This window comes from Zootoca vivipara, chromosome 5 (genome assembly GCF_965207765.1).
Source record: "Zootoca vivipara chromosome 5, rZooViv2.hap1.1, whole genome shotgun sequence".
Classification (NCBI taxonomy): Eukaryota; Metazoa; Chordata; class Lepidosauria; order Squamata; family Lacertidae; genus Zootoca; species Zootoca vivipara.
Window position 1 is genome coordinate 37,767,355 of NC_142588.1, and position 25,343 is coordinate 37,792,697.

Consider the following 25,343-nt stretch of genomic DNA (forward strand, 5'->3'; position numbering starts at 1 on the left):
AAGCTGCTTCTGGCAAACCAGGGCAGCACATGGAAATGCCGTTTACCTTCCCGCTGTAGCGGTTCCTATTTATCTACTTGCATTTTGACGTGCTTTCGAACACTAGCATATTTTTATTTATTTATTTGGCAAGATTTCTATACCACTTCATTAAAAAAAACAATAAGTGGTTTTCAATGTAGTGATTTGTTGTTGTTTAGTCGTGTCTGACTCTTCGTGACCCCATGGACCAAAGCATGCCAGACACTCCTGTCTTCATGTGCGATAGAGTACCTTAATTCAATAGTCCTCTTCAGGCATCTATCGCAACCCATGGGGGTTAAATTTTGGTGCTCCTCAATTGGCTGCAGCGCCGCCCCTAAGGCAAGGCTGGGTGGCGCAGTGCGCCAGGGTGCCAGGCCGCTGTGGGCGCCTCACTGTGCCCGCCGTGCTGGGAAACGGGGGGGGGGCGCTGGAGGGATCTTTGCACCACGGCGCCAGGGCACCAGGTATGCTTAAGACGGCCCTGATTGGTTGTTGTTGTTGTTGTTGTTGTTGTTACCCTGCCCATCTGGCTGGGTTTCCCCAGGTTGATGTAACTGACTTTTGGGTTAGCATGTTTGTAGGAAGGGTCAGTGTTTGAGCTTTTATTTTTTTCTACAGGTTAGTAGGTGGGAACATAATTTGATTTGATTTGTGTTCTGGTGCTGCCAATGTTGTCAGTATATTGTTTGATTACATATTGAGTTGTATTTAAGCGACGTATTGTTTCATTGCGATTCAATGTTGTTCCTTGAGCTGGGATTGTGTGAACAATGAAGAGTGGGCTACTAGTAATTTAAATGAATAAAGGGGTGGAGACATTCACATTAATTAAGTTCCTGTGGGAAAAAGTGGTTAGTGTAGGGTTGCCATATTTCAAAAAGTGAAAATTCGGACACAAAAGTTGTTGACGAAATTTGCACTTCCAACATGGGCTGCCATATGTCCACATTTTCCCAGAAAGTTCAGAGATTTCCACCCAAATGATTTTTTTATGAGAGCCAAATACAGGCTATGTCTGGGAAATTCCGGATGTTTGGCAACCTTGTTTGGCTCCTCAACAGTAGTTTTTTTCAATTCCACAGGTTTATTGCTGGAATTTGTTGGTATGGAATTAGCCATATTTCTTATTGCTGCAGTGTTCATTGGTACTACAAGCATCTAGGTTTCATTATATATCAGCTGGTTCATACACGGAATACAGTTGCAGCGGTATTGGCCACTTCTCCCAGTTTGGTGTCATCCACAAATTGGATGAGCCCTCAATACCTTCATCCAAGTCAATTATAAACATGTTGAACAACAACAGGCCCAGGACAGAACCCTGCATCCCTTCCTCTTGTTAAAGAGAGGCAACTGTTTCAGGCATTGCATTATGACTGCAAAGGATGTCGAGAAAGTAGAAGTGTATGTGTGGACAGCTGACTGCTTACAATACTCTCTAGCTGCACCAATTTAACACATGCAGTGTCTGTCTTCTCCTTGCATATGTTTTGATCGATATTTAGTCTTTCCCCAGTTGCTGGAGATTACCCATCAGTTGGACTGCCACTCTGTCACAATAGTGTGTATTTCACTGGAGAAATTAATGCCACAACATCGTCAATGTGTTCTGAATTTTGAAATGCTAAAAACATTCGTCTTTTAGGAGTGGTGTTATTTGCAGCAATGAAATGGAGCAAATTTAAGGAAGTTATATTCAAAAGGTTATTTTGAATATTTTGAAGAGAGGCTTTTTTTGATGACTTCACACAAGCGTTTCTTTTATTGGACATCCTTCCATTGCAGTGTTCTTAAACCATTGTTTATTTTCTCTGCCATTGTTCAGAGGGCATGGCTTTGGATTTCAGTACATTCCGTAGAGCCTGTGATGGACATCTTTAAATAATTTCCTGGATCCATGTAGAGCAAGGCATTTCTTGGTCACATATAACTTAAATTTTACATTAAATGAATGCTACCAAGAAATGTATCAAGATGGATGGCATCATGCCTAGGAGACAGTATATATTATTTGAGTTTCGGGGTCCAGATATCAGTTATTCAAGTCTGAAAGGTGGCATTGTTATCAGGAAGCAATTGAAACAGAGATGTAATCTGGACAGATTTCAGAGCATCTTGCCAAGAACAGACACATGTTAGCATTTCTCCCACTCCTGTTTTTCCTTATCTGTCACATAGGTCATATCCTCTATTCCTTCCCACACAGACCCAACACATCCCACTCTGATGTCATTTTCCTAACTGCCTCTAGCTATTCTGTCTTCTCTTTGCTTGGGGTGGGGGAGACCTTTGGTTCAGTTCACATTTTGTTTGAACTTTTGTAATTCATTCTTCAATACACACATGGAAATCCAGCTCTCCTTCAAAATTTGCACTTCTCCAAATGTTGTGATTTATTTCTCCAACCAAAAAACTGGCCTAAAAATATATGTGATGGGGGAAATGTCATAAAAATGCATATATTGCTGAAAATAAAAACTCATTATATTGAGGGAAATGGCAAAAAAGTATTTTTTGGGGGGGAAGTATTTTAGGCAACATTGGGGGGGAAACGTTGGAGAAATGTGTGTTAAAATGCTGGCAAATGTTTGTGATTTTTTTTAAGTTCCAGCCTATTGCAAAAACATGAAAAACCAAAACAGATAGATTCCTACCTTTTGTTTTCCCCTATCATGTTGAGTTTTCCATCTTAATGTCTTCTTCCATATTGGTCTGATTATTATTATTATTATTTTAAAAAAATGCTTTATAAAGCAATATTTGTATCAAAGAAAAGAAAGAACTCTGCAGATCCTGAATCAAGGGGCAGGAACTGCCAATGCAGCTCACCAGCCACGTATTACAACCTGGTTTTCTGTGTGTTTGGCCTCAAATTTAAAAAACAGGGGGTTGTCAATCACCTGACTGATGAACTGTATCAGACATGATGGATCATAAGATGTACAAACCTGCTGTAAATCAAGAAAATGATTGTTTGAGCCCCACTCCTTGAAACAGCAGTTTCCCAGCACCGTGGCTGTTCATTGTAGTAGCTATGAATCAGGGGTGAGGAACATTTTTTAGCCCAAGGCCTACATCTTCTTGTGGGCATCCTTCTGCTAGTACAAAAAGTGGACACAGCAACAGATGTGGTTCTAATCTTTGTGTAGTAAGCTACATTTCAGCAACACAAAAAATAAAGTGCGCTCTTTCTCCCTCTCTGAGACACACTCTTCTCCATCCTCCATCTAGGCAAGTGAAAGGCAAGGACACATTCCAAATAGCCAAAAACACTCAAGGAAGATGCAGAGCAGGGCTAGTAAGGTGTGTCATCTAGGAAGAGGGCATGTGGTCTAGGCAGACTCCCAAGTGTCAGCTAGGCCTGGAAAGCCACTTTTGCCCTTCTGGACCTGACATTCCTGTTATAAAATATAGCTGCAATAGCTAACAATAGCTATTAATTGTGTGGCAATGCCCCGATCACACACCCCACCCCCCGGGAATAAATAAAGACACATGACACATTGCATATGGTTAATGGGCGTAGAAGGCCACAACTTTATTGATTACGGATGTAGAGAGGTCTTGGCTTAGGCATTGGATCTAACAGTCTATATCCGACTCCAGCCCACTCTGCTGACAGTCTGTGAAGGGTTAACCACCGTTGGGTGAGCCCTGCGATGCAGATCAACTAGGAACTCACCTGGGGCCACCACCAAGGGGCGTGCCTTAGACCCTCACCTACCACGGCTTTGGACATGGCCATGCCCCAGACTCCTTAAGGGAGTACCCTTCAGCATTTTGGGGGAGGTGATGGCAGCAACCTCCTAACGGTCAGGAGAAGAGAGGCTGTTTCCTGGCCGTGGGCTTGCTTAAATCAGCAAGCCGTGCCCCCTTGGAACGTCCTGATTGGACGTACCAAGGGAGCGCCATGACCGGGAGCCGGCCAATGGGCTGGGGGAAATGGCATCCATTCCCCCATCACATGGAGTGCTCATAGCGCCCACAATCTCCCATCCTCCTCTGGCGGAAGGGACTTTGCTCCAATTTCCTCTGTTGGGCTCACCACTTGGATTCCAGATCCTCTTTCTCCCTCTTGGCTCAGAGGGCAGATAAACAAGCCTGTTGAGCCCTGTTCCTGTGTGTAATGTGCAGGGCATTCACAATTTGAATCAAGCTGAACTACTGCCCCCACTTCTGAGATTGCATCTGTAGGCTAATCCTGCTCCTGACTTCCATGCCTTGCATGCAGTGCAAATGGGATCCTATGTGTGAGCCACTGCTTCTATGCAGTGGCTCCACGTAACTGGGTCAACTGGTTGCACAAGTGCCATAATCACATGGCACCTCTATGCGCACATAGAATTGTTCACATATTGAGGGTCCTTTGACAGATGATGCTGGAGGACAGTGCTAACCCAGCGATGTGACATCAGGGCTAGGACACTGGTCATGCTTCAAACTGTGAGTATCTCATGAATAGGTGGTTGGGGGAGGAGGATTCACCATCACATGCAGTTATCTAACCAGCCAGCTACCAACATCTGTGAATGTCCAGTGGTGGGAGGTGGTTCCACTGAGGTTCAATTGACCAAGACCCACTAAAACCAATAGGCAGCTGCATCACTAAGACACAGCTGTTCTCCAGTAGTGGATTATTGTGATCTGGAATCTATCGGCTGCATATTATGGAATGGATTGTGCTCCATTTTGTCCCAGGAGGATTGTAATGGCTTGGAGAACATTATTTGCACTCAGTGGATAATTACTGTGTGTACACATTGTGGCATGGTGTACACATTGTGTACACCACTCCAAAGTGTCTCTATTTTTGGAGGAGATGTTTATGTCGTAAATGATGCCTAAACAGAGCTAGCAAATGAAATGTCTCCACTGCTTTGCCAGAATGAAGATGAACAGCAAGGACTAAAAACGTAGTGCAGTTTCAATAGCATTGTGTTGTCATGCAGAAATCCATTAATGGATATATGGGCATCCCTGGTTTCTCTGTATGTGGCATCTCTTCAAAAGTAGGCTCTTTTGATTTATTGTTTGTAATCTGTATATCATTGTCTCTTGCACACATGATTGCTCCCTGCATTCTGCCATTAATCACACTGTTTTTTAGCAGAGGCATCAACAGAAATGCTTGCAGTGATGTGCTTCACTTTTCAAGAGGAAGGAAGCTTTTCAATCATTAGCTATTCATTTCTCAGACATTTGGCTATGTTTGTCACCTGAGAAGTTATGTGCTTTGGGGTTCTACAAATCTATCCCCATGAATAACTAAAATGTACATTTGCTTGTTTCCTCAGTGGAAAGAGCTTCTTTTTGAAAACATTACAAAAACATGACCATCAGCATACAAAAGCTTCATAAAGATCATCGGTGTGATAAAGAGCAAGCTATCAACTCTATTACTCGTTCTGTTAATTCACATTATGATGACTTTCAGTTGATGGATTACCGATATTTTATTCATCATGGCATGGAATACTTTGGCTGCATTAAGCCTTTTGGTCAGAATCATTTCTTGTAAATACTGCCATGAAGTTTGATCAATAGTTCCCTTAAATCAAACCAGCAGCTTTGTAACAAGCTGTTTGGAAATCATCATTGTTCAATACAATGTATGTTTGCTTGTTAGATTTTATTTAGTGCCTAACTTCCCTAATATGCCTTCCTTAAGATTTATGGTTATGTCTGGTAATGACACCAAACTTGGCAAAGTCCTGAATACTTGGAGTCTAAATTGGCACATTCACAAAACTCGGCAAACTGCCATGAAGCACCTCCATGGCTGGTAGTTCTTGTCTGGCTTAGATCTCAGTCTGAGCCACAGATGAAATCGTTGCTTCTGTCCAAACAAAATGCAGGGAACCAGACTGGAATGGATTCAAATAACCATCACACAACTTGAGTTGAGAAGCCATTGTGTACTATATAAAAGTTAAAAAAGCAGGCAAGGGAAATCTCAGGCCCAGGAGCCAAATGTTGTCCTTTTGGTCTCTTTATCTGGCTCCAAGACTTTTTGCAAGCCACACATCCTCATAAGCCACACCCTTCACTGCCATTGCTTTGAACTCTTCTTGAGTGTTTTGGTCTGGCCGGAATGTGTCCCTGATCTCCGATAATGCTTCTTGGCTGTCTGTATGGAAGATAGAGAGAGACTAGCTTTCACTACAAAGGAAAATTTGTACATTTGTTGCTCCGCCCACTTTTGCATCTAATCCCTCACATCACTGGCACGTGACACCCACCCCCAGAAAATAGCCCTGAAGGGAATGTGGCTCTTGAACTGAAAAAAGGTTCTCCATCCCAGAGCTACAGTTTTACCTGTTGCTGAAGCATTGGTTTGGTTTGAAATGGAATGTTTTATGCTACTGTTTTAGTCATTTCTGCTTTATTTTTATGGCTTTGTTCATGTGGAATCTTTACCTTCAAATGTGGCATTCAAATATTATAAACAAATAATGTTTTGTGGTTATTATCCACATCTGTCCAGCACAAGGTACCATGTTAAGACATATATGCTTGTATAAGCAGATAATAGATTAAGAAATGATTGCTTTGAATTACTCTCAGTTGAATTTGAGAATTGTTTCCACTGAAGAGCATTGTGTTGGAACTATTAGGAAAGTTTGGGTGGAGTGTCTGATACCTGGATAACCCTGCCAAGTGAAATGAAGGAAGGAGAGGGCCTTTTAAATGTTGGCACCCTGCCTATAGAATATTGTTCCCAGATATGTGCACCCAGAGCCTTTTGTAGAGCCAGGTGAAGACCTTTCTAATTCAGCCAGGATTTTAATTGCATTGTAAATCAGCCTTGGACTTGTTGCAGTTTAATGTGGTTCTTAATCTGTTCTGCTAATTGTTTATGCTGTCTCAGAAGAAAGGATTTATTCATTAATTTATTCATTCATTTACTGTATCTTTTTAATACTGTTTTGTAAGCTTTCCCAATGGGCGGCCATATACATTGAATAACTGAACTCATAAGCCACCACTTGATGCTATAGTGATAAAAGCTCTAACAATAGTAGCTGTTGCTCATTGCAACAGGTGAGGCGGAAGACAGGGAGCCCAACTGTAGGTGAAGGAAGAGCCAACTGATTTGACCCCATCTTTTTCCTTGCTGAGTTCTAGAAGGGCAGCACTGCGTAGGATTGGCCATGTTTTGTAGAATAAAATCCCTAAACATCCACAGCACATGTTTGAAAGGCATGGGTTCTTGAAAAAGATTACATTTGTTGATCTATTCTACTAGTAAATTGCTGCCTGTCCACCTTCACTCCAGCTGCACAGACCAGCTATGAATATAATAAGCTACAAGCCATATCTGCCATATCAAGCCATATCTGCACAGTGGAAACTAAAGTGATAAATGATCATAAAAATACTCACCTCAGTCCATGCAACTGTGCAAAGGTCTGTGGGGAGCATTTAGCCTTTCCTACTGTACTACTGACAGTAAACCAAACCTGGAGTTCTGCCACTCATTGCTGAAGAACAAGTCATTGTGTTGAAAACATGGGATGGCACCATGCTCATCTTGGTGTGGAACATCTACCATGCTAGAAACTTAAAATCTAATGGCTTGTCTGCCAGAAGCAGAGTAAATAAATATGCCAGACAAAATGAGTGCACTTTTTTCCACTATGTTTTCTTCTACCGGCAGGTGTAAATATTCTTCTAGGGGAAAGCTCCCTTCCCTGCTGCAAGCAATGGGGTTTTTTAAAATAAAAAACAACCCACCAACAACCTATTTTCCTGTCTAGTAGCATGGCTGCATTGTTAGATTTCAGCTTCCCTTTGTTTCTGCTACACTGTAGTTAGACAATCATTTTTCCATAAGATAACAGCTGAATTTCTTTTCATCTTCAGCAAAAGATTATGACATAATATAAAATACACCTTTTTTCAGTTTCAAAACCAGACAATGGTTGAGAATAGCTTGATAGGTGGGAAGACATCATTGAAACTTCCACATGGCAAGAATCCAGCTAGGAGGCAGAGTTTGAATACTGTTACCCAGTTAAATAGAAGTCTTTTTTTAAAATGTCAAAGTCTTCATATGTAACCAAATAGGATGAATTGAGTTGCTGGGAGGCAGTTTCTGCTTATGTAATAGAGCTTTAGAAGTCCACTTCAAACAGAACAAGTTAGGCCATTTGGCCAGAGATGCTTGAGGAATTCAGTCTTCGTAAATTTCAGTACAAAATGACCTGATTCGCACCTCTTGGATGAATGTGCAAATTGGAATGTAGCTACCCACTGGATTTCAAATTTATCCAATGTTGTGATGCAGTTCTTGGAACTTTTTTAACATTTCCTGTGCAGAGCACAGGAAACAGCCTTTCACTATGTTAGAACATTAGTCCAAATACCTCCAGGTTTTCAGGCAGGAGTTTTTCCAAGCTCTACCTGGAGAATTTAATATCTTCTGTATGTGAAACAATATGCTCTCTTTCTGAGGGGGAGAGAAAGAGAATACACATTTAAATAAGCATTAAACATAAGATATGCATTAAAATACATTTTCAGATTATTTTTAAAAAGGAACCCACAGATTAATTGTAGGTTCATACTTGGCACTGACTAGACATAGACAAATTTCCCTGCACTTATATTTGGCAAGCTTCTCCTTTAACATCAGATATTGACACAGTAGTTAGAAGTAGAGTCAGAAGTGAAATAATGGCCATTTACACCACAAAGACCTCACAACCCACCTACTTTTAGCAGCTAGAAACATCATAACCAGACACTGGAGAGACCTGTCAGGAGTAAGCATGGGCCAATGGTACCAAATAGTACGGGAAACAGACTTACTAGAAGAATTAGCCAATAAACTGAAACTGACACGGGGACAAATAGAAGATGCCTTCACCCCATTCTGGCACCCCTTTATCACAGCCCAACAAGACAACAACAAAGTCCACCAACAGCATACAAATCAATATGACTAACCTGATCCAAACACCCACCCACCCCCCACACACATGAAAACAAAGCTCACCACAGCCAATCACAAATGAACAACCACACCATAGGCCAACCCCAACCTCTCTCACCCCAAAGGAACACAAGTGAATAGCAGAGAACCTGCACAGGCTGACACAAAACCCCACATATAGAAACATCACCACCCAACCCCACCTGCACTCATCTCCCCCCCTCCACCTCTTTCCCCCTTTTCTTTCTAATGTCTCAACAAATGAAATTGATCTGTTAAAAAATGTTACTTGGAAAAAAAGAGACATTGCACATACTTTTGTAAACAAAGAAAATGTATAATAAAAATACACTAAAAAAGAAGTGAAATCTGAGAAGCCCAGTGCACACATAGAAGCCATTGTACGTCTCCACAAATGTCTTTTGGTTGAATCTTGTTGTTTGATCATGCAAATCAATACTTCTTCAGATAGCGTTAGGGCTTGATGCTCTGTGTTTCTCTTGCTGAGCTTGACATCACAGCACAGTTATGGTAGAGACACATATTTCTTTTGGTTTTGGTTTTTTTTAAAAAAAAATGGTAATAGGACTGAACTGGAAAAGTTTCTCTCCTTTTGCGGATTCTTTAGCAGCACTGCAAAAGGAGGAGAAAATACCTCTTCCTTTGTGAACACTTTGCAAGTTTAAAGGAGGCAGTTGCAGAGCAATCCCTCTCTCATGTGACTAATCTTCAAATGCTTTGCTGAAAGGTGGGGGGGGGGTCATGCCACTCCTTTAAACTTACGGAAGTTTTGCAAACTGGTAATTTGAAGCAGACAATCCACAGTGCAGTGGACTGCATGATTCTTCCCCCTCTCTAAGCATGAACTGCTATGTGGCTGGTCCAAGACACTTTTCTCACTTCACAGTTACTTCCAGTCAGTAACATCATTGTGCTTCCTTGGTGGTCCGAGAAGGTGATATTCTTGGAGAAGGTGATGGAGAGAGTTGTGGTGGAGTACCTGAAAGTATTCTTGGATGACACAGATTCATTTGTTGTTGTTGTTGTTGCTGCTGCTATCATCATCATCATCATCATCATCATCTCCATCTCACTCAGGTTGAGGACTCAAGTTGGCTTACACAAATTAAAGCAACATAGATAAAACACAAAAAGGTAAAAATATGTAAAGGATAATCATTATAAAGCAACTAAACTCTAATAAGATTAAATCAATATGAAAACAAATTTCTTAAAATGTGGCAGCTACAGCCATACCTTGGCCTGGAGAGCTTCTCCACAGTAGTTCAGGCACTGATGACTTGAAGTCTGGACTACTGTAATGCACTTGATGTGGGGCTTCCCTTGGGCTTGATCCAGAAGCTGCAGTTAATGCAGAATGCTACTGCATGGCTGATGACAGGAGTGGGACCCTGTTAGCATAGAACATCTCTGCTCAGAGAGTTCTCCTCTCAGCAAAGGTATTGTAGAGCTGGGAAAGGTTCAGAAAAGGGGATGGAGAAACTCCCCTCTGAGGAAAGATTTTCTAGTTTAGAGGGAAAAAAGCAAGAGGGAACATGGTAGAGGTTTATAAAATTGTGCATGGTGTGAAGAAAAGCTTTCCTTCCTATCTCTCAATACCAGAAGTTGGGGCTTCAAATGAAGCTGAACGTTGGAAGACTCATGTCAGGCAAAAGGCAGTGCTCCTTCACACTGCATATAGTTAATGGAATTTGGCTCCCACAAGAAGTAGTGACGGGCACCAATTTGGGTGGTTTTAAGAAAAGCTTAGACAAACTCATGGAAGTTACTAGTGATGATGGCTAATTCTGCCTCCACTGTTGGAGGCAATTGCTGGGAAAAGCAGGTGGGGGAAGGGCTGTTATGCTTAGGTTCTGTTTATTGGCTTTCCATGGGCATGTGGTTGGCCACTGTGAGAACAGAGTGTTGTCACTTGCACCAAATGGGCCTTTTGGCCTAATCCTGCAGGTTCTTCATGGATTCTTATGGGAATAAAATGGAGAGGGAGGAGAACTGTGCATGTCACTTTGAGCTCCTCAAAGGAAAGGTGGAATATAAATGTAAGAATAAATACAGAACAAAATATGTGAAAAATCTATTCTGTGTATGTTGTATTATTCCTATTCAATTAATCTGGACTTTATAAATACTCAAGTGTTGCAAAATTCTAGCTGCTTGTATTACCACGATATACAGCTTTCGAGCTGGAGATTATTTGTGGAAGAGCACAAAGCAAGGAATACTGAGACGTGTCATAGAGCTTTGCAGTTTGAGCACTCCGAGAGCAAATTGAGTAGGCTCAGCTCAGCTAGAACAGGCAAAGCACCAGAGCCAATTATGTGTATAAAAAGCCTTGGGTATGCAGGTTTATTTGCACATCTCTGTAGCCGTTGCCGAATCAATGACTGTTAAAGGAGTATTTCTTTCAAATGAAAGCGGCTCCAGCTTTCCTATCCTCTCGCATACTATCTTTCCAGCAGGCACATTAGGCACATATTGTTCCAAAAAAATTCATCAATCGCCTTGCAGTCTGTAAACAACACGTTGATTTGTTAGCTGCTCCTGCATTTTTGGAGAAGAAAAGGAATGGATATCAGAGGCTTTAACCAAGCTGAAAATGCATACCTTGCTGTGTATAAGCAAACCAGGAACGGTTCATTTGCAGTGCACATAACCATGGTTGTGAAGCTGACAATACCAAGTATTTGACATCATAACCTAAATCAGGGGTGGGGAGTACCTTTTTCATTCTAAGACAGATTACTGGCAGGGACATTCCATCAGTGAGTGGAGCCAGAACCCCAAAGGGCGTGGTGCCATACCAGCACAAACACAAATGCAAAGATGCACACATGTAGCGTCAAAAATATCTTTCTGACCACCTCTCATCGGCTAGTATTTTGCTGTAAGCATCAGAAATACTGCAAATAAAGTAAAGAGGCTGCTTTGTGGCTCTCTCGACCTGATCTGGGGGGGGGGGAGTATTTAAGAAAAACCTGCTAGATCCGGTCCATGGCCCATCTAGTTGAGCATCCTGTTCTCACAGTAGCCAACCAGAAGCCCCACAGCAGGACCTGAATGTGACACCAACTCTTTCCACTTGCCACCATGCCTAGTAGCCATTGATAGCCGTATCCTCCATGAATTTGGAATCCCTTCCCTTTGAACATGAGGTAGGTGGTGCCTCTGTTAAATTTTTGGCACCTACCTTCCTCTTTCAATGTGCCTTTTCAAGCTTTCCCTGTCTGGAAGTGTTTTGGAGATGGTTTTAGTGTTTGTTTTGCTGCCTTGGGCTGCTTTCAGAGAAAAGGCAGGGTAGGAATTGAATTAATGATTTATAATAATAATTTTTCTAAACCTCTTTTAAAGCTATCCATGCTGGTGGCCATTATTATGTCCTGTGGGAGTCTATTCCATAGTTTAACGATGTGTGCAATATATATATGTACATAAGCAGCCATTCTTGTCATAAGATGCATATACAGTGAATTGAGCCCAGGAAATCCTGGGCATCCCTGTGTGTGTGTGTGTGTGTGTGTGTGTTGCTTTTCTGCTGAAGCAAGAAAGGGGGGCAGATTCGGTCCCTTGCCAGCAAATGCACTGGCTTAGGATCCAGTGGATCATCAGATGACTCTCCTACTTCCCAACCCAATAATCCAATTTAAAGCTACTGTTGATAGCAGCACTACTGGTGGTGGTTCCAAAACAGGCCACATCTTTTGTTGCTGCAGGCTTTTTGCCGTGATGGAGCTTCCCTCACCCTCTTCTGAATCCAACCTTAGTCAGACAGATCAGTAGGATTGCTCCCTAGGTGCCCCTTTTTGATGTCAGCCTCAACCTGCTATGTATCCAGGTTTGAAGGTAGCGGGCTTTTCTGCATATCAATCAGTAAGAGAGGCCTGTTGCTTTCAAGTCTTGCTTGAAGCTTTCCCAGACGTATCTGGTTAGCCACTGTTGGAAACAGGGTGACGGATTATGTGGCCCCTTAGATCCACAAGACTGCTTTTACATTCTTATTATAGGAAGCTGCGGAAGAGACGAGCACTACTCTTTCTGTTCCAGAGTCAGATCTAATCCGAAAGTCAGTGCTGGTGAAAGCATGATTTCCTCGTTCTCACTGCATTTATGCCGTGATGAATTTTGAGTGCTGATTAGCAGCTGTCTCTTGTCAAAATATGAATGGGAATATTTGGATGACTGATTGTGTCTGCCCTCACTTGCCAGCTTTATGGATTGTGAGATTTTTCTTCTTTTACCCATTTGGACCATGGTCAGAGGTTCAAAATCAGAAGTAAAGACTTCACATTTCAGTCACATAGGAATGTACAGTGGTACCTCAGGTTATAGATGCCTCAGGTTACAGATGCTTCAGGTTACAGACTCCACTAACTCAGGAATAGTACCTCAGGTTAAGAACTTTGCTTCAGGATGAGAACAGAAATCGCGCGACAGCAGCGATAATGGAGGCCCTATTAGCTAAAGTGGTACCTCAGGTTAAGAATGGTTTCAAGTTAAGAACGGACCTCCAGAACAAATTAAGTTCTTAACCCGAGGTACCACTGTATCACTTTTTAGACATGAACAGGACCAGCTCACACATGAGGCAAGGTGAGGTGATCACCTCAGGTGGCAGGATCTACAGGGGCAGTGAATCCCAATGTAGAACTTTATTCCTTCCTTGTTCCCAGTGTACTCACTTGTTCTTCCCTGGCAGGGAGTGAAGCACTTTTTTTGTGGTTCACCTCAGGTGCCAAAATGTCTCAGGGTGGTCCTGCTTCAGCCCTTCATATCCTCACAGCTCTTTAAAGTCCCACAATATCCTCACAGTTCCTTCAAGCTCCCCCCGCTCCATATTAGCAGCTCGTTCAAGCTCTCCCCCATCTCCTCTGTGTCCTATCACCCCTACTTTATTCAAATCACTGCCACTGTTTAAAACCACCATTTTAAAATCTGTATACCATTTTGCTCCTGCCTCCCTCCCTCCCTGACTTCATACAAATCAAGGATTGCCATTCAGCACTGCAAATCCTTGAAGTTTTATGTATATAAAAATGTATTTGGTGGGATAAATGTTTAAAACTGACGATGACCCTTAATTCCCTGGCTGATTCACTTATTTTTGGAAAGTTTAGGGAGAAAGGCAACTCTATTGTTTTCTACTACCAAGGGAAACGGCCATAGTTCTGTAAAACAGTGAGCCTGCCAACATCCTGTCAGTAGTTCTGTTTTGTCCCAGCACTAATCTCAATTTGCAGAGTTAAAGTAAGATTAAGTAGCCTAAAAGCCCATCTCTGGTACCCTGTTTCTCATATTTTAAGGCATACCCATAAAATAAGCCATAGCAGGATTTTTAAGCATTCAAGGAATATAAGCCATACCCCGAAAATAAGACATAGTGATAGGCACAGCAGCAATGCCGGCCGCGGCAGGAGGAGGAGGAAAAAAATAAGACATCCCTTGAAAATAAGACATAGTGTGTTTTTTTGAGGAAAAAATAAATATAAGACGTGTCTTATAATATGAGAAACACGGTATCTCTTTATCTTTGCACCAGCAGTTTCCAAATTGTGAATGAGATTTCTATGTTGTGTGCACAGCTGATGCACCACACTAGCAGCAATGCCCACAGCCCTTCTCTCTGTGAAATGAGAATCTGCCAGCAGGCCACTGGTGAGGAAGAGAGATGGGATTTAATTTGCTGGCTTCTTTTGAAGCAGACCACCAAAGTCAAGTTGTTTTAGAGATGCCTTGATAAGTCGAGTTGTCAGAGATATGGTTTCAATTGGGACTCAACTCAGAGCATAAGAGCTGTCTCTTTCATGCCTTTATTTTCTATTACTTACTTATTTACCCCCAGATTTTGTGTAATATTCCAGCCATTTCTATACAATAGGTACCAATAAGGCAGGCACCTGCTACTGTTTTGTTTTCAGCATCTACTAAAGCCCCCCCTTTTGCTTTTTTATCCAGATTTTGACCATGTTTATGCCTGTCTGTCTTTTATTGGTGTTTTATTTTGAATACTTTTATATTGTACTATGTAAACTGCTTAGAGGTTTTTGTTAATTAATTGGTGCATAATATTGTTAAATAAATAAAAATAAAGGAAATAATAAGCAACTATATTTTATTCTGTAAGCATGAAAGCTGTAGTTGCATGTTCAGACCCAGAGACCTCCCCCCTAAATAAATTCACACTTGATTCAAATTTTAGTTTGGTTTTTGGCAGAATTTAGGCCACAACTTTATTTTTCTTTTTATTAAAAAAAAATTTCTTGAAACAAATTTACCAAAACAATTTAGCAATCAATGTACCCAATTCGCATTTCCCCCCCTTTATTCCCTCCCCCCTCCCTATCCCACCCTTCATGGACTTCCCTCAGCTCCCCTTTCTGGTTTGTTTATACATATTGTTCTCTGCATGTTGTAAATTTGTACATATCATCACCTTATCTATCATCTGTTTTAGGCCTACTAATAAAGTTGTGAATGTTTATTCAAAACCTGCCAATGAGTCTAAATCTTTCTGTTCTCTTTTTAAATAATTTGTATAAAGTTCCCATTCTTCCTTGAAGTCACAGTTGTCCTTCTTCCATTGTTTGTATGTTAACTTTGCCAGTTCCACATAACTCATCAGTCTTGCTTGCCATTGTTCTCTCATTGGGACTTCCTCATTCTTCCATCCTTGTGCTAACAAGACTCTTGCCACTGTTGTAGCATACATAAATAAGTTCTTTGCTTTCCTTGGCAGGTCTTGTACTAAAATCCCTAATGAAAATGCTTCTGTTTTTTGTTTTTTGTTTTTTAACAAATGTAGCTTTAAACATATTTTCAATACATTGTAGATCATCTCCCAAAACGTTTTGACTTCTCTACATTCCCATAGTAGGGACCCAGGTGGCGCTGTGGGATAATCCACAGAGTCTAGGACTTGCTGATCAGAAGGTCGGCGGTTCGAATCCCTGCAACGGGGTGAGCTCCCGTTGCTCGGTCCCAGCTCCTGCCAACCTAGCAGTTCGAAAGCACATCAAAGTGCAAGTAGATAAATAGGGACCGCTCTGGCAGGAAGGTAAACAGCGTTTCCGTGCGCTGCTCTGGTTCGCCAGAAGCAGCTTTGTCATGCTGGCCACATGACCCGGAAGCTGTCTGCGGACAAACGCCGGCTCCCTCGGCCTATAGAGCGAGATGAGCGCCGCAACCCCAGAGTCGGACACGACTGGACCTGATGGTCAGGGGCCCCTTTACCTTTACCTTTACATTCCCATCACATATTATACAAAGTCCCTTCTTTTTCCTTGCATTTCCAACGTATATTTGACCCAGTTTTGTACATTTTCGCCATTTTTACTGGTGTAATGTACCATCTGTACATCATTTCCTTTCTTATAGAATTTTGAGAAGTATTTCACAAATGCTTCTCTTATTTCCTTCATCTTATCTGTAATTTTCCCATTTATATTGATTTTATTTATAAAATTTCTTTCACTTTTTTTTGATTGGCAAGCTAGCAATTTTCCTGATTTATTGGCATGTTCAAAATATCTCTGCTTCATTCTTTTTACTTTCCAACTAATTTCTTGATTGACTATCATAGAGTATTGGGTTTGTAATATTCTAATTGCCTGCTTTACTGACTCTTTATTAACTTTTTTTTGCAATTCCTTCTCCTTTTTCATAATTTCATCTAAAATTTCCTTTTTCCTTTTTCCTTTCAATTTCTTTTTAATAGAATTTTGTAGTATAAACAGTCCCCTCATTACTGCCTTACTTGCATCCCAGACCATTTGTATTTTAATCTGGCCCTGGAGGTTTATTTCAAAATAATCCCCTAAAGTCTTCTTTGCTTTTTCCAAAAAAAAAAATGTCTTCTAATAAATCTTCAATCAATCTCCATCTAAATGTAGTTTGGTTTACCTTTCGTATTTCCATTATCATGGAATTGTGATCTGACAATGTTCTGGGATTATATTTCATTTTTTCCGCTTTGGGTTCCAACTCTTTGGAAATCCATAAAGCATCTATCCTTGAACTGCTATCATGAACATGAGAATAAAAAGTGAACTGTTTATCAAACAAATGTTTTACTCTCCAGATGTCTATCAAATTTAACATTTGAGCCAGGTCAAAAAAATGTCTTTGGTAATCTGCCTTCTTTTGTATCTTTTTCCCTAGCTGATCTATCTTTTTCTAATGATGGAACTCCATTTAAATCTCCCATTAAGATGATTTTTTGATCTGCATATTCAAGTAATTCTGTTTCCAATTTTTTTAAAGAAAGCTGCATTTTTCTCATTTGGGGCATATATTCCAACCAAAATTATCTTCTCTCCTTGAATTTTTATTTGTACTATTAAAATTCTGCCTTTCTCATCTTTTTGAATCAATTTGGGTTCTAGTGCAGGATTGATATAAAAGACGACTCTCTTTTTTGCATTATCTGCTGAGATAAAATCCATTCCTAATCTTTTGTTAATTAAAACTCTTTTATTATTTTTTCAATATGTGTTTCCTGAAGACAAATTATAATTTTTGTTTTACAATTACATGTTGAATTCGGTTGCGTTTAGCTTTGTCGTTCAAACATTCACAATCCAACTTAATATTTTAAGATTGGCCATTTTCAAAGTCACTTACAGTATCCATTTTTCCACCTACTGCTCCTTCCAAAGACAGCCACTCCAAAGCATCTCTTTGTTCTGCTAGTGAGTTGTCATGTCCAGTTTCTAAGTCTCTTCTGTGTTTTTCAAAAATTTCCCTGGCCTGATTTTCTGTTGTCAACCTGTGTCTCTTTTTCATAAATGTAAATGAGATCCCTTCTGCATATTCCCATTTGTATTTTATGTCTGCTCTTCTCAGAGCTATTGTCAAAAACTTGTATTTCTGTCTTCTAATTCTGAGTTTAAAAGGGATTTCCCTAAAAATGTCCACCTTCCTGTCCAGCAACCAGAAGATTGTCCTCAAAGGTGTTTTTTTTTGGGGGGGGGGAATTGTATCCCTTACTTTCTTTGTAAGATGACATCTCCTGGTTGCTTTCTCTGTCTCATTTCCCTCGTGCGAACTCTAAAACAGCTTTCAGTCATTTCTGCCACCCATTCTTGACTCTCCCCCATCCAATCTGCAATTGTCTTTGCAACGTATGTTTCTAAATTCTGTTCTTCCTCTGAAATTGGTAATCCTCTTATTCTCAATGTTTCCCCCCCTCTCTCTTAACTGCAAAAGAAGGATTTGATCTTCCAGATCATTTTGTCTTTCTTGGAGGCCTCCCACAGTTCCCACAATAGCTTTCTGCTCCTCTTTGAGATGGCCCAGTTCCTCACTGGTTTTTCCCCCCAACTTTTCCGCTTTAGTTTCTAAATTATTAACTTTTTCACCTGACTTCCCAAACTGTTCCATCAACAAGTTAGTAGATTTTTCCAAGTCTGAGTGCACTTGTTGTGCCAGGCTTTTCATTGACTGGGCCATCTCCTTAAATTCAACAAATTGCTGTGTGAGAAAGTCAGTGTAATCTGCCTTCCCTGCTTTTTCCATTGTTGTCTCTCCCTGTACACTCGCACACCTTCTCTCAATAATGGAGGCCTTCCTGGTAACAGCTCCTTTTCCCATCTCTGCGCTAGAGGACCTTCCCGCAGTTGACATCTTTGATATGATCTGTTCAAGGCCACACCTGTGTTCCCTTGTTCTGTCCAGAAGTGAAAATATTCTCTCACTCCCAAGGTGAACCGTAATATCTTCCCTTTACACTTTTGCCCCCCCCCCAAAACAAATCCTTATAAAAGAACAAAAAGGAAGAAAAGAAAAAGGAAGACCACCATAATAAAAATAAAAATAAAAAAGTGTGAATGATATCAATCTGTTTCAATACCTCTGTCACCCAGAAATTAGTTAGCACAGCCAAACCCTACTTGTCAAAATTGAGAGGCCCAATATCCAACAGGACAATTCAGACATAGAAATAACCAAAAAATTAGCAAAACCTGTAAAAACAATCAATACGAAATAGTATACTTCTCTTCAGCAGTTCTTTTCCTTTTCCAGAAAGTGGCAATGAATGGAGAGTAGACAACTTTTAATTTAACTTAATTATAATCCAAAATGTTATAATCCAGTTCTTTATTTGTAATCCAATGTATTATGGTCCAAATCTTGAAATTTCCAGCTTTAAGCGATATGCTTCCAAAGATGTTAAAGGTGTTAAAAGTTGCTTGCTGGCAGGTAGTGTTGCACTAAAGTTCCCTGGTCTCAGTGAGCACTTATATTCTAATCCAACTCCAGCTGTTCCAGGTTCTCTTTTCTTTCTGGGGGATTTCTCCCCCAGTGCAAATAGAGAGCTTTCCTGCTTAGCCTCGGTTGGTGCCTCCAAGTTCCAGCCTGCATATCCAGTCTCTTCATGTAAAGGTCTTTTTGCCTTCTACTCTGCCAAATATCAGTCTGTCAAATTGTATCTCCACCAGCTGTCAACTTATATCCAAAAGTTACCCTCTAAGAGGTAACCTGACATTACTGTAACCAATATGTATCCAAAAGAAAGATAGTGTCTTAAAACATCCAGTTGCTAAAAGAAAGTTTCCATTAGCTGCTACTTATACTCCTCTCCTCTCTACTTCTGCTTCATTGACTATGCAAAAGCCTTTGACTGTGTCGACCACAGCAAACTATGGCAAGTTCTTGAAGAAATGGGAGTGCCTGATCACCTCATCTGTCTCCTGAGAAATCTCTATGTGGGACAAGAAGCTACAGTTAGAACTGGATATGGAACAACTGATTGGTTCAAAATTGGGAAAGGAGTACGACAAGGTTGTATATTGTCTCCCTGCTTATTTAACTTATATGCAGAATTCATCATGCGAAAGGCTGGACTAGATGAATCCCAAGCCGGAATTAAGATTGCTGGAAGAAATATCAACAACCTCAGATATGCAGATGACACAACCTTGATGGCAGAAAGCGAGGAGGAATTAAAGAACCTTTTAATGAGGGTGAAAGAGGAGAGCGCAAAATATGGTCTGAAGCTCAACATCAAAAAAACCAAGATCATGGCCACTGGTCCCATCACCTCCTGGCAAATAGAAGGGGAAGAAATGGAGGCAGTGAGAGATTTTACTTTCTTGGGCTCCTTGATCACTGCAGATGGTGACAGCAGTCACGAAATTAAAAGACGCCTGCTTCTTGGGAGAAAAGCAATGACAAACCTAGACAGCATCTTAAAAAGCAGAGACATCACCTTGCCGACAAAGGTCCGTATAGTTAAAGCTATGGTTTTCCCAGTAGTGATGTATGGAAGTGAGAGTTGGACCATAAAGAAGGCTGATCGCCGAAGAATTGATGCTTTTGAATTATGGTGCTGGAGGAGACTCTTGAGAGTCCCATGGACTGCAAGAAAATCAAACCTATCCATTCTTAAGGAAATCAGCCCTGAGTGCTCCCTGGAAGGACAGATCGTGAAGCTGAGGCTCCAATACTTTGGCCACCTCATGAGAAGAGAAGAATCCTTGGAAAAGACCCTGATGTTGGGAAAGATTGAGGGCACTAGGAGAAGGGGACGACAGAGGACAAGATGGTTGGACAGTGTTCTCGAAGCTACGAACATGAGTTTGACCACACTGCGGGAGGCAGTGCGAGACAGGAGTGCCTGGCGTGCTATGGTCCATGGGGTCACGAAGAGTCGGACACGACTAAACGACTAAACAACAACAACAACATACTCCTCTCCCATTCACTAAAAGCTCCTTGCAGAGCCACTCCACAGAAATCAGGAGCTGACTTCCTTTTTAGCTTCCGTTTTTGTCAAATCAATTAATTTATGCCTAATTTCTTGTTTTTTATATTTTTGCTTTTACCTCTAATCGGAAGATCCACTGCTTTTGGTGACGGTATGTGGCTTTGGCTGTAGGGTGCGATGGAGCCGTGAGCGGACTCAAGCCCCTTCCTCTCCCCCCTTGCAGCACTCATGACGGGAAGATTGGGGTTAGGGTGAGATCCCACGCTCTGCTGGACCCCTGGAGTCCCCACTAATCTGTGGGGGTTTTTTCAGGGGGGGGCACCTAGCCCTGGCGCTCATCCCCGGTGCCCTATTAACCAGGACAGTGTCGTCTTTAATCGGACGACAGTGAGCGCAATGCCATTCCGCTCTGCATCAGACCAGAATTCCTACCACAACTTACAGAAAGTGAGTGGTTTCATAGGCTCTGGTTCGACTAGCTCCCTGCACCCTTGCAGGTAGCGCAGACCCAGGGCACCAGCATAGGTCAGCCAAGGGTGAACACCTGGATAGGTGGAAAGTCGGGAACAGGCTATGTCCACCACCCAGATGTCCCCCTGGACTCAGGCACAGGCACAAGGGGTTTGCCAAGCCATTTGAGTCCCTGGATTCCTTTAATGGAATACCTTTCACATAAGGATGACAAGAGCATTCTCCCATCCCTATCACCTGAACCAGTGCCTATCCGCAACCTTACAAGTTGTGACGATTTGCTACGCGGCAGGCGAAACCCAAATGGCAACAGCCAATCAGCCAAGTGGGGGAAATTCCTGCCATGCCCCTGTCCCAACGACTGACGACACACAACGGCATAGCAAGGTCGAGCGCAACAAAGCCCAAAAAGTAGGGAGAGGTGGGCAGGTGTTCCGAATGCACGCACCGAAAGAGGAAGCTCTGGGTCACGGATATATAGGTCCCTCAATCTGTTTGGACTGCACCCCATTGGCCAGATTGAACCCAACATCGAGCGACTTACCAATCGGGTGTTGTGGCTAACCAATCTTACCCACCCACAATATGTGCCCTCTTTGAGGGAGGCCCCGATTACACACACACATGCACTAGTTCCATTGAAATCAACAAGGCAAATTGGTTATGGTTTCAACTTAATGTGTATGAAAACCATTATGTGCTACAGTAGAGGAGCAAAGCTCAAATCATGCACCTTCTCACTGTGCTTGCGGAAATAAATTTATATGGTTAGGAAAAAAATGGATATCATTTATGTAACATCTGAATAAGCAAACCTGCTCAATATTGACAACTCTACATGCAATATGGGCAAGTGCATGAGCCTAAGGTCTGCCCTGACACCTCACCATGACTGTGAGGTTTGGGTAGGACACACGAGCCACAAATTTCCTTCTTTGACTTGGAATATGTAACACCTGATGACCTAAGAACCATGCTAGACATATCTGGATTAGCTCTACAGAGACACATTATTCAAGTGCTATGTGAATGTTATGAGGTTCCAATCCATTATAACTCAAGTTTTCTTGATTGTATAGTTTTACTTCAGCAATTTCAATAAGCAATGGCTAATGTTCTGTGGCACATTTTATTATGACTGGTTTTGTACCTCCAAGAGGAAAACCCTATTTTGACAACAAAGCACTGGGTATTGCAGAGATGCACATTTTCTAACTGCAACATAATTTACTCATGGGTGGGTGGGTGGGTGAGTGGGGGCAACTTTTTTGTATGACTGCCTAACAAGCCTTTTCAGTTAAACCGCAAAACCCCAAAATAATGGGGGAAATATATGTCGTTGACAGCTCAGTGGGATATAGTCACTTATTGGATCCAATTACAGTACTTTTGTGTTTCAGTTTCGGATAAAGGCAAAGAATCAAATAGGACCTCCTGCCCGCCAACCCTGATTCTACATACTGAAATGAAAAATAAGCCAACAGAGAGTGAAGATGAGAAGGTTTGTTTCACATTATATTATTCATATTGGGGGTAGATATTGATCTGCAGAAATCAAACAGTTAGCAAGGGTTTGTTCCATAGATTTCACTTTTCAATGTACCAAATTCCTTTGTGTAAGTTTCAAGAATGCATTGTACCATTCATCTGTTTCAGAAGCCCTGGTCATACATGGGAAGCAGGGGGAAGATTCAGATAGATCACATGCTTCAAAATTCACGAGAATATACCATTTAAAACTACACATTGGTGACTGAATATTTACTGAAGCCTAAACTGTTCTGCTCATGAATAGCTACCAGATCAGGAAGAGTTTTCTAGCTTATATTCCTGCCTGACATACTGCTCTTCTCCATGCAAGGAGTTTCTAAATGTTTGCTTCTTTTTGTTTTACTTAAAACACACACACACACACACAATTTAATTATTTATTCGTGGTTTATAAATTAAAAGTAAAAACAATATGAACAAAACAACGAGTGGATAAGAACACAATTAAAAGTTAGATAGTTTTCACTACTTCAGATCTAATAATTTAAATATTTTAAATGCCTGCGTGACTTTTTTTAAAAAAAAGTCTCTAAAAGATAGCAAAGTTGGTCCCAGGCATACCTCCTTGAGGAAGGCAATTGATAGATGGAACTTAAAAGTCCTCTTATTGTAACAAACCTCACTTCTGATCCAGTTGGTATTTGGAGAAAGTCATTGCTCTTACTGTGTGGGCAGGTTGATATGGGAGGAAGGGCTTAGATCCCCCCAAAAACTGAGGGGTTTCAGGTCCTGCCACCTTAAATTCAGCTTGAACATGAATAGGCAGCTAATGGAGTTCTTTTAAAACCGGCATTATATGACCTGGGCAAGTAATGTCAGTCAGAACTCCAGATACTGCATTCTGCACCAAATGACACTTTTGAATGGATTTCAGGGGCAGCCTTTCCCCTCAAAAATTACATTTCTAAATGTATTTTTCTCACAGAATGCAGTCCTGAATGCACACAAGGTCTGTCATCACAATCTGCTACACTTCCATAAGTCAGTGAACCTGCAATTGTTGCCCAAAACTTCCTCTTGTTTCCAGCGGAAAGATACTGGCTCTGCCATTTTCTCTAACTAAGGAGGATCCCTGCTGGAATTTCCTCAGCCTTTCCACATATTTCAGCCTCCACTGTTTTTGTTTTAAGAGAAGGTTGAACAGAGGTACTTGATCAATACATTCCCCCTCATTTTCTTGGTTTTGCCTCTCCATGGGCCTTGCAGAGTCCTTGTGGATTTACGGAAGTACATGTTTCACATCAACATTGCTCTGTGTCTTCATCTCTCCATTGGCCTGCAGAGGCACTCTTAAACGCTACAAAAATCCATGAAGTAATTTTGAAGAGCACTCTCTAAGTGTCCTACAGTGCTTAAAGAAAAAAGCACTGCCAAGCTGTAGCCCTTTATGGACCTGCCTTCTCCTCCTATGCACTCACCCATTCTTTAAGCCACTAGCATAAATGAACAGGCTGTGACCTTCATAAAAGTTGTGACAGTGGAACTGGATAGATAAATGCCGTGGTGCATTTTGTACAACCGTGTGAGGTGCTTAGCATGTGAAAAAGTCAAATCCTATAAAGGATGGAGGGGGGGGGGGAGATGTCCTTTTTATTGGGCAATCATGATGATTTGTGCTCATATTGGGGCAGTTATATATGAGTCCACTTTCAGGGCTGTTTAACATTTCAGGGTGGCCGTACTGCTTCATTTCCAAAATGTTCTGCTGAAACCCTGTAATTTTTTTATACCACATACATTCCGGTTTATTTATTGTCTTTTGTTGCCCCTCAGGAAAGTAATAATATGGTGACATTGAAGAAGCATCACAGAGCAATTTATAAATTAATGTGTGGCGCAGTGAATAAGGTTTCTGGAATTTGATGGAACTTTTTCTCACCTAAAACCTAGCATAATGTGATTGGATTTATTATTTTTCTGTGCCGCTTTTCATTCAAATGACTCCCAAAGTGGCTTACAAACAATCAATAACAATAACATCCCCCACCCTGCTCCACCCCACCCAAAATGGAAATGGAACTAGTTGTGATGGTTGCAAATAAATGAATGGTAAAATAATAATTTAATTGAAATGCACAATAGGATTAGTCATAACATCTGTTGAAAGTGGTTCTTTTCTGTAAAAATCTTGACAATCGTTGCCTTATCTATACACACATTTTTTTGTATTTTGTACATAAGTATGTTATTGTCAAGATTAAGTAAAGGACTACAATTACGTTTCTATTCATCTCTTTCTAGTTCTTTTATATTGTTTATTGCTCCCTGCTAAGTTCCCTATAGGTTGATGTTTGCATGAGTGCAAAATAGCATATGCTTAATTTCATTAGTGACTGCAAGTTGAAGTGAAGCACTTAGTATAATGATGATTGCAGATATTAATATTGTGAAGCATGAAGTGAGTGGATCCATAATAAACGACTCCTTTTGGAAATAAACATTGTCAAGACCCATAAAAATATTATTCAAAGTTTTCCTTGAAGAACTCTTCAAAACAGAACAAACAAAAAATCAAAGATACAGCCAAATTATCCATAAGGCATATGCTTGACCAAGCATCATCAGTTCAGTATCTTACAAAATATGAAATATCCAAACAGACCTTTAAGCAAAGGTGTGTGTGTCTGTCTGTCTGTCTGTCTG

The 25,343-nt window shown here is 41.1% G+C and overlaps 1 protein-coding gene across 1 annotated transcript in view; it reads left to right on the forward strand.

Moving 5' to 3' along the window:
- Positions 1–25,343, forward strand: part of TCERG1L (transcription elongation regulator 1 like) — a 164,220-nt gene that overhangs the window by 103,650 nt on the left and 35,227 nt on the right. The window contains exon 6 of the mRNA XM_035138259.3: positions 22,550–22,650. Coding sequence (XP_034994150.3) covers positions 22,550–22,650 — 101 coding nt within the window. The remainder of the gene's footprint in view (positions 1–22,549; positions 22,651–25,343) is intronic.